We start from the raw sequence: 17986 nt of genomic DNA on the forward strand, positions 1-17986 counted from the left end.
TTGAACAATGAGAACACGTGGACTCAGGGAGAGGAGGAGTACACACTGGGGGCAGTCGGCAGGGGGGCTAGGGGAGGGACAGCGGGGGTAGGAAAGGTGGGGAGGGATAACATGGGGAGAAATACAGGATATAGTATGCATCTATGCAACAACCATGCATGACCTGCACATGTACCCCAGAACCTAAAGTAAAATTTAAAAAAAAACCTGAAAGTGACATGTAACACCTTCTTACTTATCACTGGGCAAGCCAAGCCCCATGACTACGCCTAACTTCAAAGGAAAGTACAACCTGACCATATGCCTGGAACAAGGGAGCACATGGACTATTTGAGAACAGATTTCATGTCTACCATTAGGGAGACATTAAAAAAAAAATAACAAACCATAAGGTTAAAAACTTGGTTGATTTTATTACGTCAAAAATAAAGGACTCTTACTTATTAGAGTTGATCATGAACAAAACAAAACCCTAGAATATACAAGGAATTCTACAAATGAGTAGATGATTACAAGGTTTGAACAAGGAGTCTATAAAGTTAAAAATCCAAAAGGCTGATAAATACAGGAAAAAATTCTCAAACTCATTAGTATTGAAGCAATATAAATTAAAATAATAATGGGGAAAAATATGTAGTGCCCATCAGATTGGTAAAAGAAAATAGAAAAATTGAATAATGCCAAAGGTTGAATGAATGTGGGTTCACAGGTACCTTTAAGTACAGCTAAAAGTTTCAGGACTGCTATTCTGAAAGCAAGCTGATAGTACTTTGTCAAATTAAGTTTACACATAGCCTATGTGTCAGTATTTCTGCCCCTGGGAATGTATACCACAAAGGAATTCACAGAAATCTAGAAGGAGACATATCTGAGAAGGTCTACTATAGCATGATTTCTGGTAGTGATGAGTTAAAGCAAACTGTGTCTATCAGTGGGGAGCAGACTGCTAAATTCTGGAGGGAACATACCCCAGAACCCCATACAGTGATGAAAATAATGAACTAAGGGCACACAGCAGCCTGGGTGGATGTCAAAAGTGTAGTGCTGAGTGACAAAAAGGTAAACAAGCTAGAACTCATTCCAATTTACATAATTAAAAATACATGCATACTAAACGATTACATGTATTTTACAAGAACTCATTCAGGCCAAAGACCATATATAAAACATAATGGTTCTACAGAGGGGAGGCAGTGAAAATGAAGAGCATGGATAAACATACAGAAATAAGCGGAGCAATATTTGAGGTTTGTGTTAGTTTCGTCTTGCCGCTGTAATAATTCACCACAAGTGTAGCAGTTAAAGCAACACTGATTTATTGTTCTGGAGGTCAGAAGTCTGAGATGGGCCTGCAGGGCTGTGTTCCTTTGGTCTACTCTGGGGGGAATCTGTTTCTTGCCTTTTCCAGCTTCCAGAGGCCGCTTCTGTGCCTTGGCTTGCTGCTGCTCCTCCATCCTCAAAGATGTCAGCATAACATTATTTCTTTTCTCTGCCCTCTTGCCTCCCTCTTATGAAGACCCTTATGAGTACATGGAGCCCGCCGAGGTAATCCAAGATTATCTCCCCAGTTCAAGATCCTTAATCACATTCGCAGGGTTCTTTTTGCCAGGTAAGATAACAAATTCTGGCTGGGCACGGTGGCTTACACTGTAATCCCAGCACTTTGGGAGGCCGAGGCAGGTGGATAACCTGAGGTCACGAGTTCAAGACCAGCTGGCCAACGTGGTGAAACCCCATCTCTACTAAAAATACAAAAATTAACCCGGCGTGGTGGTGCGCCCCTGTAGTCTTGGCTACTCGGGAGGCTGAGGCAAGTTAATCACTTGAACCTGAGAGGCAGAGGTTGCAGTGAGCCAAGATCATTTCTTTGCACTCCAGCCTGGGAGACAGAATGAGACTCCATCTCAAAAATTAAAAAAAAAAAAAGAGAACAGATTTCTAGGTTCTGAGTATTAGGATGTAAACCTCTTTGGGGCTGATTTTTGCCTGCTGTAGAGTTTTGATTTGAGGCAAAGGATATCAGGGTACGTGGAGGGATGTGGTCTGAGCCAGCATTTGGGAGGTGAGCACAGGAATAACTCACCTGATCAGTTTTGCTGGTAGATCAGAAGGTTCATGTTGAGATTGAGAAAGACTTCAATGCCAAGGTGGCTTCTCCAGGTCTATCTATTAGACTTCTACCCCTCTCTCCAAGAGACACATTACATAATACTTAAAATGAATATAGAGCAGGAAACTGCCTACATCTTATGGCTTTAGCAGAATCTTCTGGCTCTCCATACACCTGACTCGAAGTCAGACTTTCCTCCCTTAGGGGACCAAGCCTATATTATGTGAAGGAGTGTTGGCTGGTTATGTTAACCAAAACATACACATCTATTGATCTGAGAGTTTGGGTTATCATTCAGTTATATTCACTCACCTCCACTACTCTCACCTCTTCCAATTGTGGGATGAGTGACTCCATTGATGTTTGACTTGCCTATGTGACTTGCTCTCTCAATATGGTATTAGCAGGCATGACATGAGGAAGGCCTTAGGAGCTCCTAACATGGGTTGGTGTGGCTCTGGTGCATTCATCATGGAAAGAACTTACTCTGAGTAGCTACCAATCCTTCAGCCTGGTCCGTGGAATAAACATACATCGGGCAGACCTGGGCACAACTCATATCCTGGAGCCATGCCTGGCTGATCGACACCAGGAGGTTAAACAAGCAGATTCATAAGCTTAATAAATGCCCGTTTCTGTCAACCAGTGGCTTTGAGAGTGATTTGTTATAAAGCACTATGGTGACAATATCCCCCTAACGATGCGTACATAAAATTTTATGTAAACCTTACAAGAAACATAGGAGGTATGTATAATTATAAAACTGGAGCTCAGGAAGGGTAAAAGTATTCTTTCAACGTCACACGGTTCATAAATAAGTTTTGATGGGCAAGAGAGAGAAAATGTGAAAACATCAAGTATCCGAGTAAGGCTATTTACAGATGGAGGAAGACGCAAAGTGGAAGAGGCATAGAGATTGATGACATTTAAGGAGAGCTCATATTTTGCAGAGACCATCTTTTAGAAGGCAAAGTCAAAGTTGAAAGTCAAGGAGGAAGAGTAGTGAACGTTTTAGAGGTTCTGATAGGAAGAATTATCATTTGGTGGCTTATATAAAGCCTGTGCTAGGATTGTGTCTCACAATGTCATGGCCAAGGGTCAGCCTCTATTAGAGGGGTCAGTCAGGAAACAGAATGTGTGCATTTTAACCCTTCATCTTTTCTGAGAGGTGCTCAACAAGGCCAGCAGGTACTTCACAAATGAGTGAGGGAAGCAATCAGACGGAGAATGTGTCTTCTAGCTACTGTTCTAGTGCGATCCCTGTTCTACTGGGGTTCCCTTCTTGTTTGCCACGAGTTAACTGAAGCAGACAGCTTTGTTTTGTCAGTTGCCTTCCTCATTGCCTAGGTAAGTCCCAAATGAGATCCAACAGAAAATAATCCTCCCTCAACTGACAGTGGTTTTCATTTGAAAATGTTCCTTCAGTTTAATGACACTCTTGTACATTTCAAAGAATAAAGCTTTGAACATCATAAAAAAGCTTGGTAGGCATTTCTGGGGCTGCTGACACAGCAGGGCTTGTCAAGGTCCAGCAGTCCTGAGTAGTGTCTGTAGATTAATGTGATTCTTTGGGAGATCACGAATGTCCTGGGACTGGGGGAGTCCTCAGCTAGGAGCAGCCTCAGCTTTGAAAAGCTCTGGCTCCAAATGTGAAAAGCCAAATTCTGCAACTGAAGAAAAACAAAATGGTAGTACTTCTAGAAGACAGGCCATCAGAGTCCAATGAGGATATATTACTTTTGTTTGTTTTTACATAGTCTAGAAACAATTTGATTTACGCATGGCATCTTAGGCAGTGATGGCAAATTAGCTACGCTGAGGCTTTCCTAATTCCAGTGCCCTGTTTTTCACAGCCAGGACAAGTAAAGTGTTCAGAATGCTTAATACCTCACCTGGGCCCAGTACTAGGTGGCTTTTGACCATCAGAAATGTTTCAGGTTTTGGTCTTTCTCTAACTTTTCCTCTTTTTCTTTAAATGAATAAGGCGACTTGCCATGAATCAAGTGGGAATTGAAGTGAAACCAACCCAGATGTTATGGGTTTGACTTCTCCTTTTCTTCCCCTCAGATCTTTCTCTGGAAACCAAAAGCATGTCATTTCGAAATTGCTTCTCTTTTCCAAACCCCGTTTCCTCTGGTGCAAAAGCAATTTTTAAACATTCCAGTCTCTGTCTTCAGGCTGCAATCTTTTGCCTGTGTCCATTTAATTCTTCCCAGGGTTTGAAGATCTATTGATGTGGCAGGAGGCAGACAGCTGAGCACCCTGCTCCCTGGCTCAGTCACAGTCCAGGGGGCTGCATCTGGATGAGGAAGGGAGGGAAGATCAAGGTCTGAGATGGAGCTAGGAAGCTAGGACATCCGATTTGTGTGCATGAGGTGCCCAGGCGGAAGTTGAGGCAGTGGGGCCCTGCATTAGAGATAAATTATGACACATGACAGACAGAATTGCCTATATAGAATTGTTAACTATCCTGGTTTTCAAACTGTGTTGAGACTGTAAGACACCACCATTAACTCACAAGAGCACCAGTAATACCAGTATCTTGGAAAACACAGCATCATCTGCCAGACACGGTACAAAGGACTGTCTGAAGGCACCCACACTTTCAACATGAGATTGAGCTACATTCCTTCTGACGTCGTATCTTTGCAAAGCTGGGCTTTTCCCAATTGCCATGATGAAATACAAGTATTGTGTGAAAATCAGCATGGAACAGGCAACAGACTGTATAGGGTATGCATGTGGGTGAAAGGCAGGGATTCCTGTTCTCTTGGCCTGTCCACTCAAGCACTGCAGTCTCCATGGCCATTGGCCTCTTTGCTCTTGTCTCTTAGGCTTTAAATGTGCTGCCTCCTTTATCTGGGACTCAACCTCCCCACTCCCTTTTCTCCCTCTCTCGTCCCCTCCTGTACACACTCTTCCCCTTTACCTGGTTAAGTCCTACCCATCCTTTGCCCAAGGCCCCCTTTTCAGGAAAGAACTATCGGCCTCGAGACTAAATATTACATTGCTGGTAATTTATCTCAAATATTTAAGCTTACACAGTGGGGTATGATGGGTGATTTGTATTTGTCAAGCTGTTGAGAGCTGCTTCCAGTATTGAGAGCCTTTCAATCAAGAACACACCATTTAGGGAAGTACACTGGTGTTGTAGTCAGGAACCCATAGCTCAGAGACAACTTTATACCACATGCTTTTGACATCATATATCAAAATAATATGTAATAACCATATATATACATGCATATATATCTAGATATAGATATAGATATAATTTTTTCTTTTAGAGACATGGTCTTACTCTGTTTCCCAGGCTGAGGTGGAAGGATCATTTGAGGCCAGGATTTCAAGACCAGCTTGGGCAAATAATGAACACTTGTCTCTAAAAAAAAATAAAATTAGCCAGATGTGGTGAGGCATGCCCATTTTTCCAGCTATTCTGATACCATATCTTGATCAACAATCTTCATTTTATTAATTAGCAAACTAAATATTAGAAATTGATTGCTGCGGCCCAGGCACAGTGGCCCACGCCTGTAATTCCAGCACTTTTGGAGGCTGAGGCAGGTGGATCATCTGAGGTCAGGAGTTTGAGACCATCCTGGCCAACATGGTAAAACCCCGTGTCTACTAAAATAATACAAAAAATTAGCTGGGCACCATGGTGCATACCTTTAATCCTAGCAAATCAGGAGGCTGAGGCAGGAGAATTGCTTGAACCTGGGAGGCAGAGGTTGCAGTGAGCCAAGATCGCACCACTGCTCTCCAGCCTGGGCAACAAGAGTGAAACTCTGTCTGAANAAAAAAAAAAAAAAAAAAAAAGAAAAACGAAATTGATTGTAGTTGATTGCTGTGATTGAAATCAAGGGCCTAAGGACTACCATAATAAATATGATGAATAAATTCTAATTGGTGAAATTAAAGGCATTTAAAATATGCAGGTTGGCCAAAATGTTTTTAAAATACTCCCCAGAAGCACATAATAAAGAATACCTGTAAGACGTCTAGTCTTCGACCTCAGGGATGGTGTCAAAGCCTTGATTCCTAAACACTACTGTGTTAGCCATGAGATTGGGAGGATTACTGGCTGCCTGAAGTGGCAATCGTAGTCATTTATTTTACCTTCATAACAAGAGTAAGCATGCTATAGCCGAAGGTTCTGGCTTTTTGTAAATAAACGTTTACTGGAACCCAGCCACACCCATTTTGTGTACATGTTATCTGTGGCTGCCTTTGCACTTTGATAGCAGAGACGACAGATGCAACAGAGACTACCTAAGCTGCAAAGGTGCAAAACCTTAAATATTTACTATCTGGTCCTTTACCAGAAAAAAAAAAAAGCTCACCAACTTATGCCTTAGAGTACTGTCGTACTTGCCTCAAATGAACCTTTCATGAAGAGTAGTAACTAGTTTACCTATTGCTGAAACTTCATGAACTTCATGAAATAGACTGTTTGAGCTGTTTTGTGCCCATTTGCTAATAAATGCCTGTATACTGAATATGTCCATCTGTGTAGGAGAATTTGGCCTGAGGCTGGCTTTTATTATGATCTAATAATGGAGTTGTTGGGGAATCGTTAACCCTCGCTCACCTTAAATTTCTTTGATGGCTTTGGTTTCTATGAAATAGAATGTTGGGATTATGCATGAGTCATCATCAAATTGGCTTAGATGAGTTTCAATACTATATACTGTGTCTATTGTCCAGAAGCCCAATACTTCCCCTACAAAAGACTCATCAAGCTTCATCATTTCATCCTTCAGAATTATTTCATCCCCCTAGCATGAGTTTCAGAAAAGCAGAAAAGTGTCTCATTCACTTACATCCCTAATGCCTGGCCTATCTCAGAGGTTCAGAATATATATGTAGAACAGAAGGAGCAGATATAGCAATAACTACAAGGGCATTAATGGAAGCTTTCTAACCCTAAACTATAGTTGGTCAAAAGAATGAGTCCAATAGTCAGCTAGACTCAGAACCAGATCAGAGATCCACAGAAACCTCCACCACCCCTGTTTGTCTCAGTGGCTGTTCTGCCTCATCTCCCGCTCTGGGTTTGAGGCAATGCAACTGTGTCTAGTCCATCCAAGACCTGGAAGATATTGCCTTCTTAATTCACCTCATAGCCCTAAGAGTGAGGGAATATCATCTACATTTTCTATGTGAGAAAAATAAGGAACACACACAGGTAGGGTAAGTGATGTGCTTAGCTTCAGGTGATCACAGGACCAATGTTCTTTTCCCCATGTCATGATGCCTCCATAGTTTTCAATTAAGAAATGAGCCAATGAACAGGTAGATGGATTACCTTCTCTGTGGCATTGCTATAGGAGGGTAGCAACCGAGTTGCCTTCTCACAAGGTGACGTGCTCCAGCTCCTGGTGATTCTAGTCATCAGCACAGGTAGGATCTAGTGCTTCTATATTGTGGAATTACCAGCATCTCCAAATGAAACTCCCCTTGCTTACATTTATGAGATACCTATGGTAATACAGGCTGAATATCCCTTATCTGAACTGACTAGAACCAGAAATGTTTCAGATTTTGGAATATTTGTATTATACTTACCAGTTGAACATCACTAATATCAAAAATCTGAAATTTGAAATATTCCCATGAGCATTTCCTTTGACCATCATGCTGGCACTCAAAAAGTTTCAGATTTTGGAATATTTCAGATTTCAGATTTTTGGATTAGGGATAATGAACCAACATTCCACAAAACCTTGTCCACCAAACATCTGCAATAAATTAGAGGAGGTGGTGGTGGAAAATGAGCAAGAGAGTAGGTTTCCATGATGCTGGAAAGAAGATGGATTTTATTTTTGTTCCCCTTACCTTTTCATTCCCTTCGTGTATCATTTCCATGCAGAAAGTACAAATTAATGGTCACATCGAACTGTCTGTCAACGTATTTCTGCTCTTGCAGTATCAAATTATGTTGGCAATAATGTTTCCAGCTGCCTAGGACTCCATTGCAATTTAATTTGAAAAGAACTCAAATTGCATCTCCAAATGGATAAAAAATTAATTTTACATACAAGCTATCCACCTCCACATTTTCAGCCCCATGCCCCAAATTATCTCAATTTAGGTTTAGCTTTGAACAGTACATATGCTGCAGCCAACTCCACATGCAAAGAGGAATACATAGCAAACTCATGAATTGGAAATCTGCTTTACTGCTTCTTTTTTAATAAGATGTTCTGCCTTGATTAAGGTCATTAGAAGATTCCACAGCTCTTGCCTTTGACAGCAGGGATGGAGGCTGAGTCCATACAGAATGAGAAAGGAAGCCAATTCTGACTTAACCACATGATTACCCTTAACAATTGGAGTGTAAAGAGATCCCGAATCAACCCTCTACTTACTGCTTTTCCCCTGCACTGTATTAACACCTTAATTCAGCTGGTTTGGTCTTCAGACATCACTACTTTCTATATTTATTCATTTATGTACTTATTCATTTATTCAGCAGCTATATGTTTTAGTTATAAAATGAGGAGATGTAGGGGCTCACAGGTTAGCAGGGGAGGTGAACAAGAACCAAACATATACACAGTTACCATGAAGTCTGATCAGAGCCATGGCAGACATATAATAGCGTGTTAAGGAAAAAGGATCATCAAGGCATTAATTATGGGCAAGGGAGGCTGTTAGAGAAAGTCACGAGTAAAGGGTGGCATTGGACTTGGGCCTTTAAAATATTGAATAAGGATTTGTCAGTGGCATTCCAAGCAGAGGAGATAGCTGGGCAGAAGCATGGAGGTGTGGAGGTATTTATGATACCTTGCTTTGAGGTAAGAGTATAGGAGTTAGCCGGGTGCAGTGGCTCATGTCTGTAATCCCAGCACTTTGGGAGGCTGAGGCAGGTGGATCACCTGAGGTCAAGAGATTGAGACCAGACTGGCCAACATGGAGAAATCCCGTCTCTACTAAAAATACAAAAATTAACTGAGCATGATGGTGGGTGCCTGTAATCCCAGCTACTGGGGAGGCTGAGACAGAAGAATCACTAGAACCCAGGAGGCGGAGGTTACAGTGAGCCAGGATTACACCATTGTACTCAAGCCTAGGTAACAAGAGCAAAACTCCGCCTCAATTAAAAAAAAAAAAAAAAAAGTATAGGATTTGAGAAGTGAGAAGTGGAAAATGACTCAGGGTCATTTAGGGGCAGGAAGGTACCTGTTGCAGGTTGGGCTCAGGTATTAGAATGAAAATGGTACTTTAGGATGGACTTGGTAGTTTATTAAGAACTGATGTAGAAAAAGGAGCAGGGTTCAGGGGTAAGGAGGACCACCCTGCCTTCCTGAGGCAGCAGTAAGAATGCAGAACCTTCTGAAAACCTGAGTATGTCAGTCACACATGCCCAGAGACACTCACAGGAAGGGCAGACCAAGGGAAGAGGGTCACACAGACCCTGACACTGAGTGTAGGGCCCCTGGGCAGGGAATTCTAGGGTGTCATATATGTGGAGCCTTGACCATAAGGGCGAGGACAGAACCAGGTGGACACAGCCCATTGACCTCCTGATCCCTTGCTCCGGAAAGAGGGCACATTCTGAAGTGGGCCAAGATGGCTCTCTAAAGTACAGGGTTTGGGACAAGGCCACCGTTGTCTGGTCTAAGATCATGCAGAAAGTGCATCCAGAGGTAGAGCCAGTTTCATTTTCTATCATCAGAGGTTGGTTTTCCAGCTTCCCAGACAAGCCACACTCTCTTCCCACTGTTTGCCATCTTCTTGGCCCGTGGGCTGTTACTCAAGAAGGTCATACGGACAGGGCTTTATCTGGAGGCAGAAACCATAGGCTCTAGGCTTGGCCATATTTACACGGGGAATGTAAATTCAACAAACCAATCTCCACTGCACACACAAGGCTTTCTCAGCAATTTCCAACTTGTTTGCACCAACGCGAATGTAAACCCCAGATTCTCCATGCTGCAGGCAATTACCCGGCAGAAGCTGGGTTTGGCAGATGAGGTTTAGAAGGGTCAGACTGAAAGCATGAATGCTTCCATCACATTCTAAAAATTAGTTTCCATTGTATAGGATTTGAGGATATGCTCTTGCTTGAACGCAAAAAAAAAAAAAAAAAAAAATACCCTTAAAGACCCTGCTGACATGCCGAAGGGGACAGAACAAGGACTGTGGAGTCAGGGAGTCTGAGCTCAGCTCCCAAGAACAGGTCACCATCTGTTCATCTCACAGGAACTGCCCCTCGACAGACCCTGTGCATGTGCTGAGGTTACTGACAAACAGAGCATGGTCCGTTGCTGGGAGGGGAGATAAACACATGAACAAGCAATTCCTGGACAGTATGACAAATGCTAAGTGTGTCGGACAACAGTGCAAAGTGCCATGGCCAAAGGCTGGATGTTTGGGGGAAGTGGACAGAACTCGCGCCTGAGGACTGAGGTCGCCACAGACACATATGTGAGGCCACTGGTCATGGGGGAAGTGGTTGGGAGAAAGGGGAAGGGGGAAGGGGCTACAGGCTGAAATTTGTCGTCTGATCCCAGACCCATTTGTGATTTTGCACATGTTCGGGATAGTCTTGTGTGCTTACGTGTGTGACTGACCCATTCATGGAACTGCCCCCCAGAGAATGGGGGCTCGGCCACGTGGCCCTGGGTAAGTTACATCCCTTCGCTGAGTCTCAACTTGCTGTACCCTAGAGTTGCTTTCAGGACACAAGTGTGAAGGGTAGCACCTAGCCCAGGGCTGCTGCTTAATAGCCATTGTCTTTCTCTTTCCCGAATGGGAGTTCTCAGATTTACAAAATGCTTTCACCTGCAAGTAACGAATCTCTAGGTTCACCAGAGTCCTTCTTGCCTTTGAATACGAACTGAGATTTCCTTCAGTCTGAATATTCATAGCTGGTAGGAACCCCAAAATCATCTCCCAAGATTTCAGTAATACACACGAGCAAATGTTCCAAGATTCCTTTGCCTCTGGTCCCTGTGTTCCCACATGGTATCTTATTAGACCCAAGGCGTGCAGACCTCAGTCCCTTCTAGAACCCACAGGAGACGCAGGCACAGCAAACATCTTTGTTGTATTTTGAGGGCCTTGCTGGAGATGTAAAAATCACTTGGGGAGTGATCACCTTGGGCTTCACCCAATATTCTGCCATTTGTTCACCCTCACACCTCTCTTATTCTGTCCAAGCCCCCAGTGGGTTTATTTTTCTCTTCCACTGGAGTCTCAGCAGAAGTGACACAGAGGTCCCAAGGATGCAACTTCGACCCCAAACAAGCTTCAGAAGGCAATTCTCCAAGAAAGGCAATTCTCCCTAAGAGGAATACCTACCGTTAGGCAAAGGCAATTTTCTCTGTCTTTACAGTTCATTTTACGCTCATTAAGAGCCTTCTGAGACCAGTGTAATAATTTCCACTTTATAGATAAGGAGATGGAGGCTCAGCGATGAAGTACCCTTGCACAAGGTCACACAGCTAGTGAGCTCCAGAGTTGGCTTCAGGCCACGCTCCGATCAGCACCACTGTGCCTGGGGCCTGTCGTGACAGTCACACATGATCAAGAAGGAACAAGCGGCTTTTCCTGTATTCCAACCTTTCCACTCTGGGAGAGTCTCTTTGCCGTGTGGCAAGATCACGATGTTCTTGTCTTCTTTAAAAAGATGTTCCTGCCTGTTACTCCTTTAAGAGGAGCAGAAAGGTGTTTGTGTGCACACCTCTAGAGGTGAGCTCCAGGGAGAACAGAGACCAGGGGTCAAAAGGCCCATGGTCACCTTGGCACTAAATGTGTTTATGTCACTGCATCACCCTCTCCCTCAGGTCCTAGGCTCCTGAGACCCAAGTCATTATTGCCTTATAGCATTTGGACTTTCTCACAATGTTCTTTTCAAATCTTCCCAGACTCCTGATGAAGGCGACATGCCTCACGTGTATGTTCTTTTCCTGGTCTCAGTCTCCGGTGGCATCAAGGTGCAGAGAAAACGCAGAGGTTTCCCACTCTGGCAGACCTCAGATTTTGGCTGTACCGCTCACTCTGTGACTTTAGACCAATCATTTTGTCTCAAAGAGCTTGATTTTCCTCTCGGACAGAGCTAGTGATGCCTTTCCCCCAGGTAGTGAGATTTACAAAATAGAGAGTGTAACTGATGACTTACAGAGACTCTTTTTTACATTGCACACTACTTGTGGGGCAGGCAGACACAAGTTCAAAACCCCCACTTTGTCACTTGCTGGACTTGCTACTCTGTAGAAATTCCTGTACCCTTCTGGACCTCAAGTTACTCATCTGTAATGTTGAGCTGGGCCATCCTTCCCTCCCAGGTTGATACGATGGTTGAGAAGATAGAACCCAGCATTTGTGGCTGTGGCTCCATCAATGGTGTTTTGTTTTTGTAGTTTTGTTTGTGGGTTAAGGGCATAATGGAGATCTCAAAAATTGTATTTAATTTGGGATATGGTACATTTTAAGATGGTCAATAAAATATAGTCTTAGCCTGGGGCTTAAATGGGTCTTCAGTGTTCCTATTCTCACTGCCTCAGGAGGGAGGCAAGAGTGCCATGTGGGTGAGTGTTGTATTGGGGCTTGGCATCAGTTTGGAGGGCACACCCAGGGGAGGAGTGCTGAAGAGGCCCTGAGAAGGGGCAGTGGCTCCCTGCCAGCCCCTGGCACCTGGACAAGTGGAGAGGCTCCAGCTAGGCAAGGCTGGTGGGGATGCTCGGGGCTTCCCAGGAAAGCAGTTTTTCACTGTCTGTGCACTTGTGCACCTGTTCTCAGTGCAGTCTGTACAACTTCGAGATGTTTAGCCAGCAGCCGCAACCCTACCAGATCATAATCCCCAGCCACGGGGAACACATGTCACCTTCAGTTCCACAGCAGGCCCTCAGCAACAGCTTGCTTGGTGTCACATCCTCAAAGTCACCCATTTGATTTTGGGGTGCTGGCTCTGCTCTGCACAAAGGACCTGTGAGCACGAGTAATTTGGCTGTAAGAGGGACCATGAACTCAGCAGATCAGGGGCTGGGGCTGCCCACTATCCTCAACACCCTGTCTCCCGCAGCCACGTGGGCAGCTCTGTGCTGGCTCGCCAGGTGTCCTGACATTCCTGTGAACTGTGTTCCTTGCTAAGACTCTAACACAAGTTATAGGACATTTTCCCATAGGGACAGATCGGCTAGCACCAGTAGCTCTCCCTCTTTCTAATTGCTGCATTGGTGCAGAGGTAGCCTTACCCCTAAATGCTCTGAGGGGATTGGAGCAGAGGGAACTCTAGTCCATCGTGTTGCATAAGGGTGCTCCCAGCACTGCCACTCACAAGGCATTCAGGGTAGACACAGCATGTGGAATACTGTTATTAATATTACATATATATTATTACTATTACTGCAAAACAAACAACACTCTCCAGTTATATGAAGAGTGCTTATTAAGTTCTAATTCTAACTGCTGTACAAACATCTCATCTAACTTCCCCTTCCCCGGCAATGAGGTTAGCTACTATTATCATGATTTTACAAATGAAATAAAAAGTGGACCCAAAGAGGATACACAATTCTGTCGTCCTATAAGTATGGGGAGAAGTACTGATTTAATCTCTAGCCTGTGCTTAACTCCTCCCAGAGAAGAAAATCTGACACAATAATTTCTGGGGTGTCCATCACATGAGAAGTTATGTTTCTACCATAACAAATGCCCGACCCCAGAGCCAGGCATGGTGGATGATGCCTGCAATCCCATCACTTTGGGAGGCCAAGGCAAGAGGATCGCTTGAGCCCAGGAGTTTGAGACCAGCCTGGGCAACATAGGGAGACCCCGTATCTGAAAAAATTAAAAAATTAGCCAAGCATGGTGTAGGCCCACCTACTTGTGAGGCTGAGGCTAGAGGATCGTGATCGCTTGAGCTTAGGAGTTTGAGGTTGGGACGAGCTCTGATCATGCCACTGGACTCCAGCCTAGGAGACAGGGTCAGACTCCCATCTCAACAAAACAAAACAAACACCCCCAAGAAACGAATGCCTAAACCTCAACATAAACTGAGCTTTATACGTGAGGATTTTTGAAAAACATCTTGTTTGTTATAACCTGTTTTGTATATGAAAAATCTATTTAATGTACATAAAGTATAAATAGAATATTCCTAATAAAATGAGACATAGACGATGTTATGCCTGGTGACCTGCGACCAAAATCGGTAGGAAGCGTGGAGTGGAAGATGGCATTAGAGTGAGAAGTCGTGCTCAGATTGGCTTTTAGAATGATGATCCCAGAGGGGTGGCTTAGGGAGAAAGTGGAGAGGAGACAAGAGGGGTGGAGGACTGTTGTGGGAGGTTAGGAAATGATGAACTGTGTACTCAAGGAAAGGAGCGCAGATCCCAAAGCAGAGTCGGTGGGTCGTGATGACTGCATGGATAAACTGGGTGTTGCGGGTTGAGGCTGTGACTCAGTTTCCAGCTTGTGCATCTGGATGTTGTTGGCCGAAGAGGAGAGGTTGACCTCCAAAGGGGACAGGCTGTGGCTGGATTCAGAATAAGGAGGCAGGTCAGCTCTCAGCAGCCGTCTAAGCATATCCCAGAAGTGGGGAATGTGCTGTTTGTGGTATCAAGAAGATTTTCAGTGGTGCTCTGGTACACTCTTAAGGATTTAACAATTTCACATTTATTTTTGTGGTTAACATTTATTTATGAGGTTTTCTATTAGACAAGGGAGACTGATTTAAGGAAAAGTGTTCTCTAAATTATACTGCATGTGGCCAAAATCATGATGGCAGTGACTGAATGGTGGAGATACGTTTGGAAAAGCTGTGCTCCCTGTTTTAGCAGAACATGCGCCCCAGCTTCCTGGCGGTCTCCTCAGAGCCCTTTTTTCTTGTCTGTGTGTCTTGCAGATCCAGTGCATGGCCCACAGAACGTGGAAATCGTGGACATCCGAGCCCGGCAGCTGACCCTGCAGTGGGAACCCTTCGGCTACACGGTGACCCGCTGCCACAGCTACAACCTCACCGTGCAGTACCAGTATGTGTTCAACCAGCAGCAGTACGAGGCTGAGGAGGTCATCCAGACCTCCTCCCACTACACCCTGCGAGGCCTGCGCCCCTTCATGACCATCCGGCTGCGACTCCTGCTGTCCAACCCTGAGGGCCGAATGGAGAGTGAGGAGCTGGTGGTCCAGACTGAGGAAGACGGTAAGCAAGGGAGGAGAGCTTACCTGGGAAGGGGGATGTTGAATCTGCTCAAGGGGCTATGCCAGTCAGTTAGGAGGCTTTTGTTTTCCCTACATTGTTAATTCCCTCAGACACACCTTTCTTTTCCAAGGTCTTCAATGAAGGAAAATGTAAGCTGTGCATTGCACACCTCCAGGAGGTGCTTCTCCATCACAGTGACTGCCATAGACATGCACTCAGCTTTGGCCCTTGTGTACCCCCATTCCCCTTCTCACTTCATACCAGTGTATTAGAACATTCTTGCATTGCTATAAAGAAATACCTGAGACCAGGTAATTTATAAAGAAAGGAGATTTAATTGGCTCACAGTTCTGCAAGCTGTACAGAAATCATAGCACTGACATAGCTTGGCTTCTGAGGAGGCTGAGGAGCTTTTACTGATGGTGGAAAATAAGGTAGGAGCAGGCACACGACGCGGCGGAAACAGGCACAAGAGAGAGACTGATGGTGCAGTATCACACACTTTTAAACAACCAGATCTGCAGGGAATTCACTCACTGTTGCTAAGGCAGCACCAAGCCATGAAGGATCCAGGTCCCATGAGGGACCCAGTCACACATCCTGCATTGAAGATTACAATTCAACATGAGATTTGGGAGGGGACAGATACCCAAACTGTGTCCACCACCTTCTCTCTCCAAGGGTTGACTGCACTGATGCCTCTGGAAAGAGACAACATGCAACACATTGTTTAAACATGTTGAATTTGGAAGTCAGACAGTGCTGAATTATGTAAGAATTAAAAAGCTTAGCATACACATTGGATGCACCCAGAATTAAATATTCACTTGGCTGTATGACAGTCGTGTCAAACTCAAGGTATTTGGAAATGAGCTAATCTCCAGTTCTATACTGGCTTTCCCTGTGGTCCTCATTTCAATGAACTGCACCTAGTAACTCAAGAGAGAGATCTAAAAGTCAGCCTAGGAGCCTCTATGTCTCCCTCCCCACCTCACCGCACCTCCATACCCCATAAGTTTCTAGTAAGTGTGCTTCTGCAGTTTTTCTTCCTCATAACTTGAGATTCCAAGAACCTAGAGCCACTACTGCTAGAACATATAACTTTTCCTGCCTCTCTGTCCTTCCCCATGCCATGTCTCCTGCTTGGAATGACTTCTCCTCCATGTTTACAAGGCGACCTCTATTGATCTTTCAAGTCTTTGCTCAAATGTTACTTCCTCCAGGAAGCATTCCTTGACTGCTGCGGGTTGACTTGGATGTTTCTTCCCAGGCTCACTGCAGTTACCTTAGTGATAGGCTAGAATTAGCCAATTCTAGGACTTACGTTCCTAGGAAATACTTCCTTATGACCACATTTCAGTTTCCCCTCCAGCCACCCTGCCTCTTACCTTGTGGCATGGCTTTAGATAGTTGCCCAGAATCAGAAGCTTCATGCATAGGTGACTGATTAAGAAAGTTTTCCCAGGGAAGACTGGGAGGAGAGTAAGGGAAGTCGGACAAGGACGGGGAGAAAGCCAAGGTGCAACTTCTGGCCAAGTCCAGCGAAAAGCGACTGCAACCTGAGCCTTCACTGCTCAGGGTGGGCCATACATCACTGATGTTCTAAGTTAGGCAAGGAAGCTGCCAGCCAACAGTTAGGGGCTGGGGTTGGGAGGAGAGATTTGGAAGTAAAATTTCAGGAACTTTTGTCTCTCTGCACAGGTAGGCAAAGGATAGAGGTGCACAAAAATGGTATAAAAAGATCTGAAAGGGTCTAGCCAGAGCACTGTCATTGTCAGCTGCATGAAGAAAATACCCCTATTGGCCAGGCACACTGGCTCACACCTGTAATCCCAGCACTTTGGGAGGCCGAGGCGGGCGGATCACCTGAGGTCGGGAGTTCGAGACCAGCCTGACCAACATGGGTAAACCCCATCTCTACTAAAAATACAAAATTAGCCGGGCATGGTGGTGTATTCCTGTAATCCAAGCTACTCTGGAGGATGAGGCAGGAGAATCGCTTGAACCTGGGAAGCAGAGGTTTCAGTGAACTGAGATCCCATCATTGTACTTCAGCCTGGGCAACAAGAGTGAAATTCGGTCTCAAAAAAAAAAAAAAAAAAAAAAAAAGACCCCGCTAGACTCAGTTTAGCCTTAGAACTTAAAGATAGGACTTCTACCATGGCAATTCTGTCTTGTACATTTTTTGAAAAATTTCTGTGTGTGTGTGTGTGTGTGTGTGTGTGTGAGAGAGAGAGAGAGAGAGTGTGTGTGTGTGTGTGTGTGTGTGTGTGTGTGTGTGTGTTTTGCTGGGATTTAGTAGGATCTAATACTCTTGTTTTTATATAAGCAAGTTCTAAATACCTCAGAGTTATGACCCTGAGTAGAACCCAGATTCACATTCTCAGCTGTAAAATCTCACAGAAAGATCAGGGAAATAGTGCCAGCCTCTTCTCACTCTGCCCCTAATTCTCACTTCCACCAAATCCCATCCTAGAGCTGGAAGTTTTACACAGTCTACCTTCATGATCCATCCCTCCCTTACACCCTTGCAGTTCATCCTCATTGCAGACCCCACACACTGGACTTTGGGGTCATCGTCAGAGTAGACCGTGTAAAACTTCCAATTCAAGAAGATTTCACTAGATCTGACTTTACTGTTTCAGAAATGTGTAGCCCCTTCCACCAACAGGTAGAATTGTACACTGTCAGACAAAGTACACTCTGGAGCCAAGCATGCC

General features: G+C 44.5%; 1 protein-coding gene across 13 annotated transcripts in view; it reads left to right on the forward strand.

Moving 5' to 3' along the window:
- PTPRT (protein tyrosine phosphatase receptor type T) overlaps positions 1–17986 on the forward strand; it is a 1128992-nt gene that overhangs the window by 702296 nt on the left and 408710 nt on the right. For all 13 annotated transcript variants that reach the window (XM_037743358.1, XM_037743363.1, XM_017542238.2 and 10 more), the window contains exon 8: positions 14970–15266. In XM_037743358.1, the coding sequence (XP_037599286.1) occupies positions 14970–15266 (297 nt within the window). The remainder of the gene's footprint in view (positions 1–14969; positions 15267–17986) is intronic.

Source organism: Cebus imitator, unplaced genomic scaffold (assembly GCF_001604975.1).
Source record: "Cebus imitator isolate Cc_AM_T3 unplaced genomic scaffold, Cebus_imitator-1.0 Scaffold141, whole genome shotgun sequence".
Taxonomy (NCBI): domain Eukaryota; kingdom Metazoa; phylum Chordata; class Mammalia; order Primates; family Cebidae; genus Cebus; species Cebus imitator.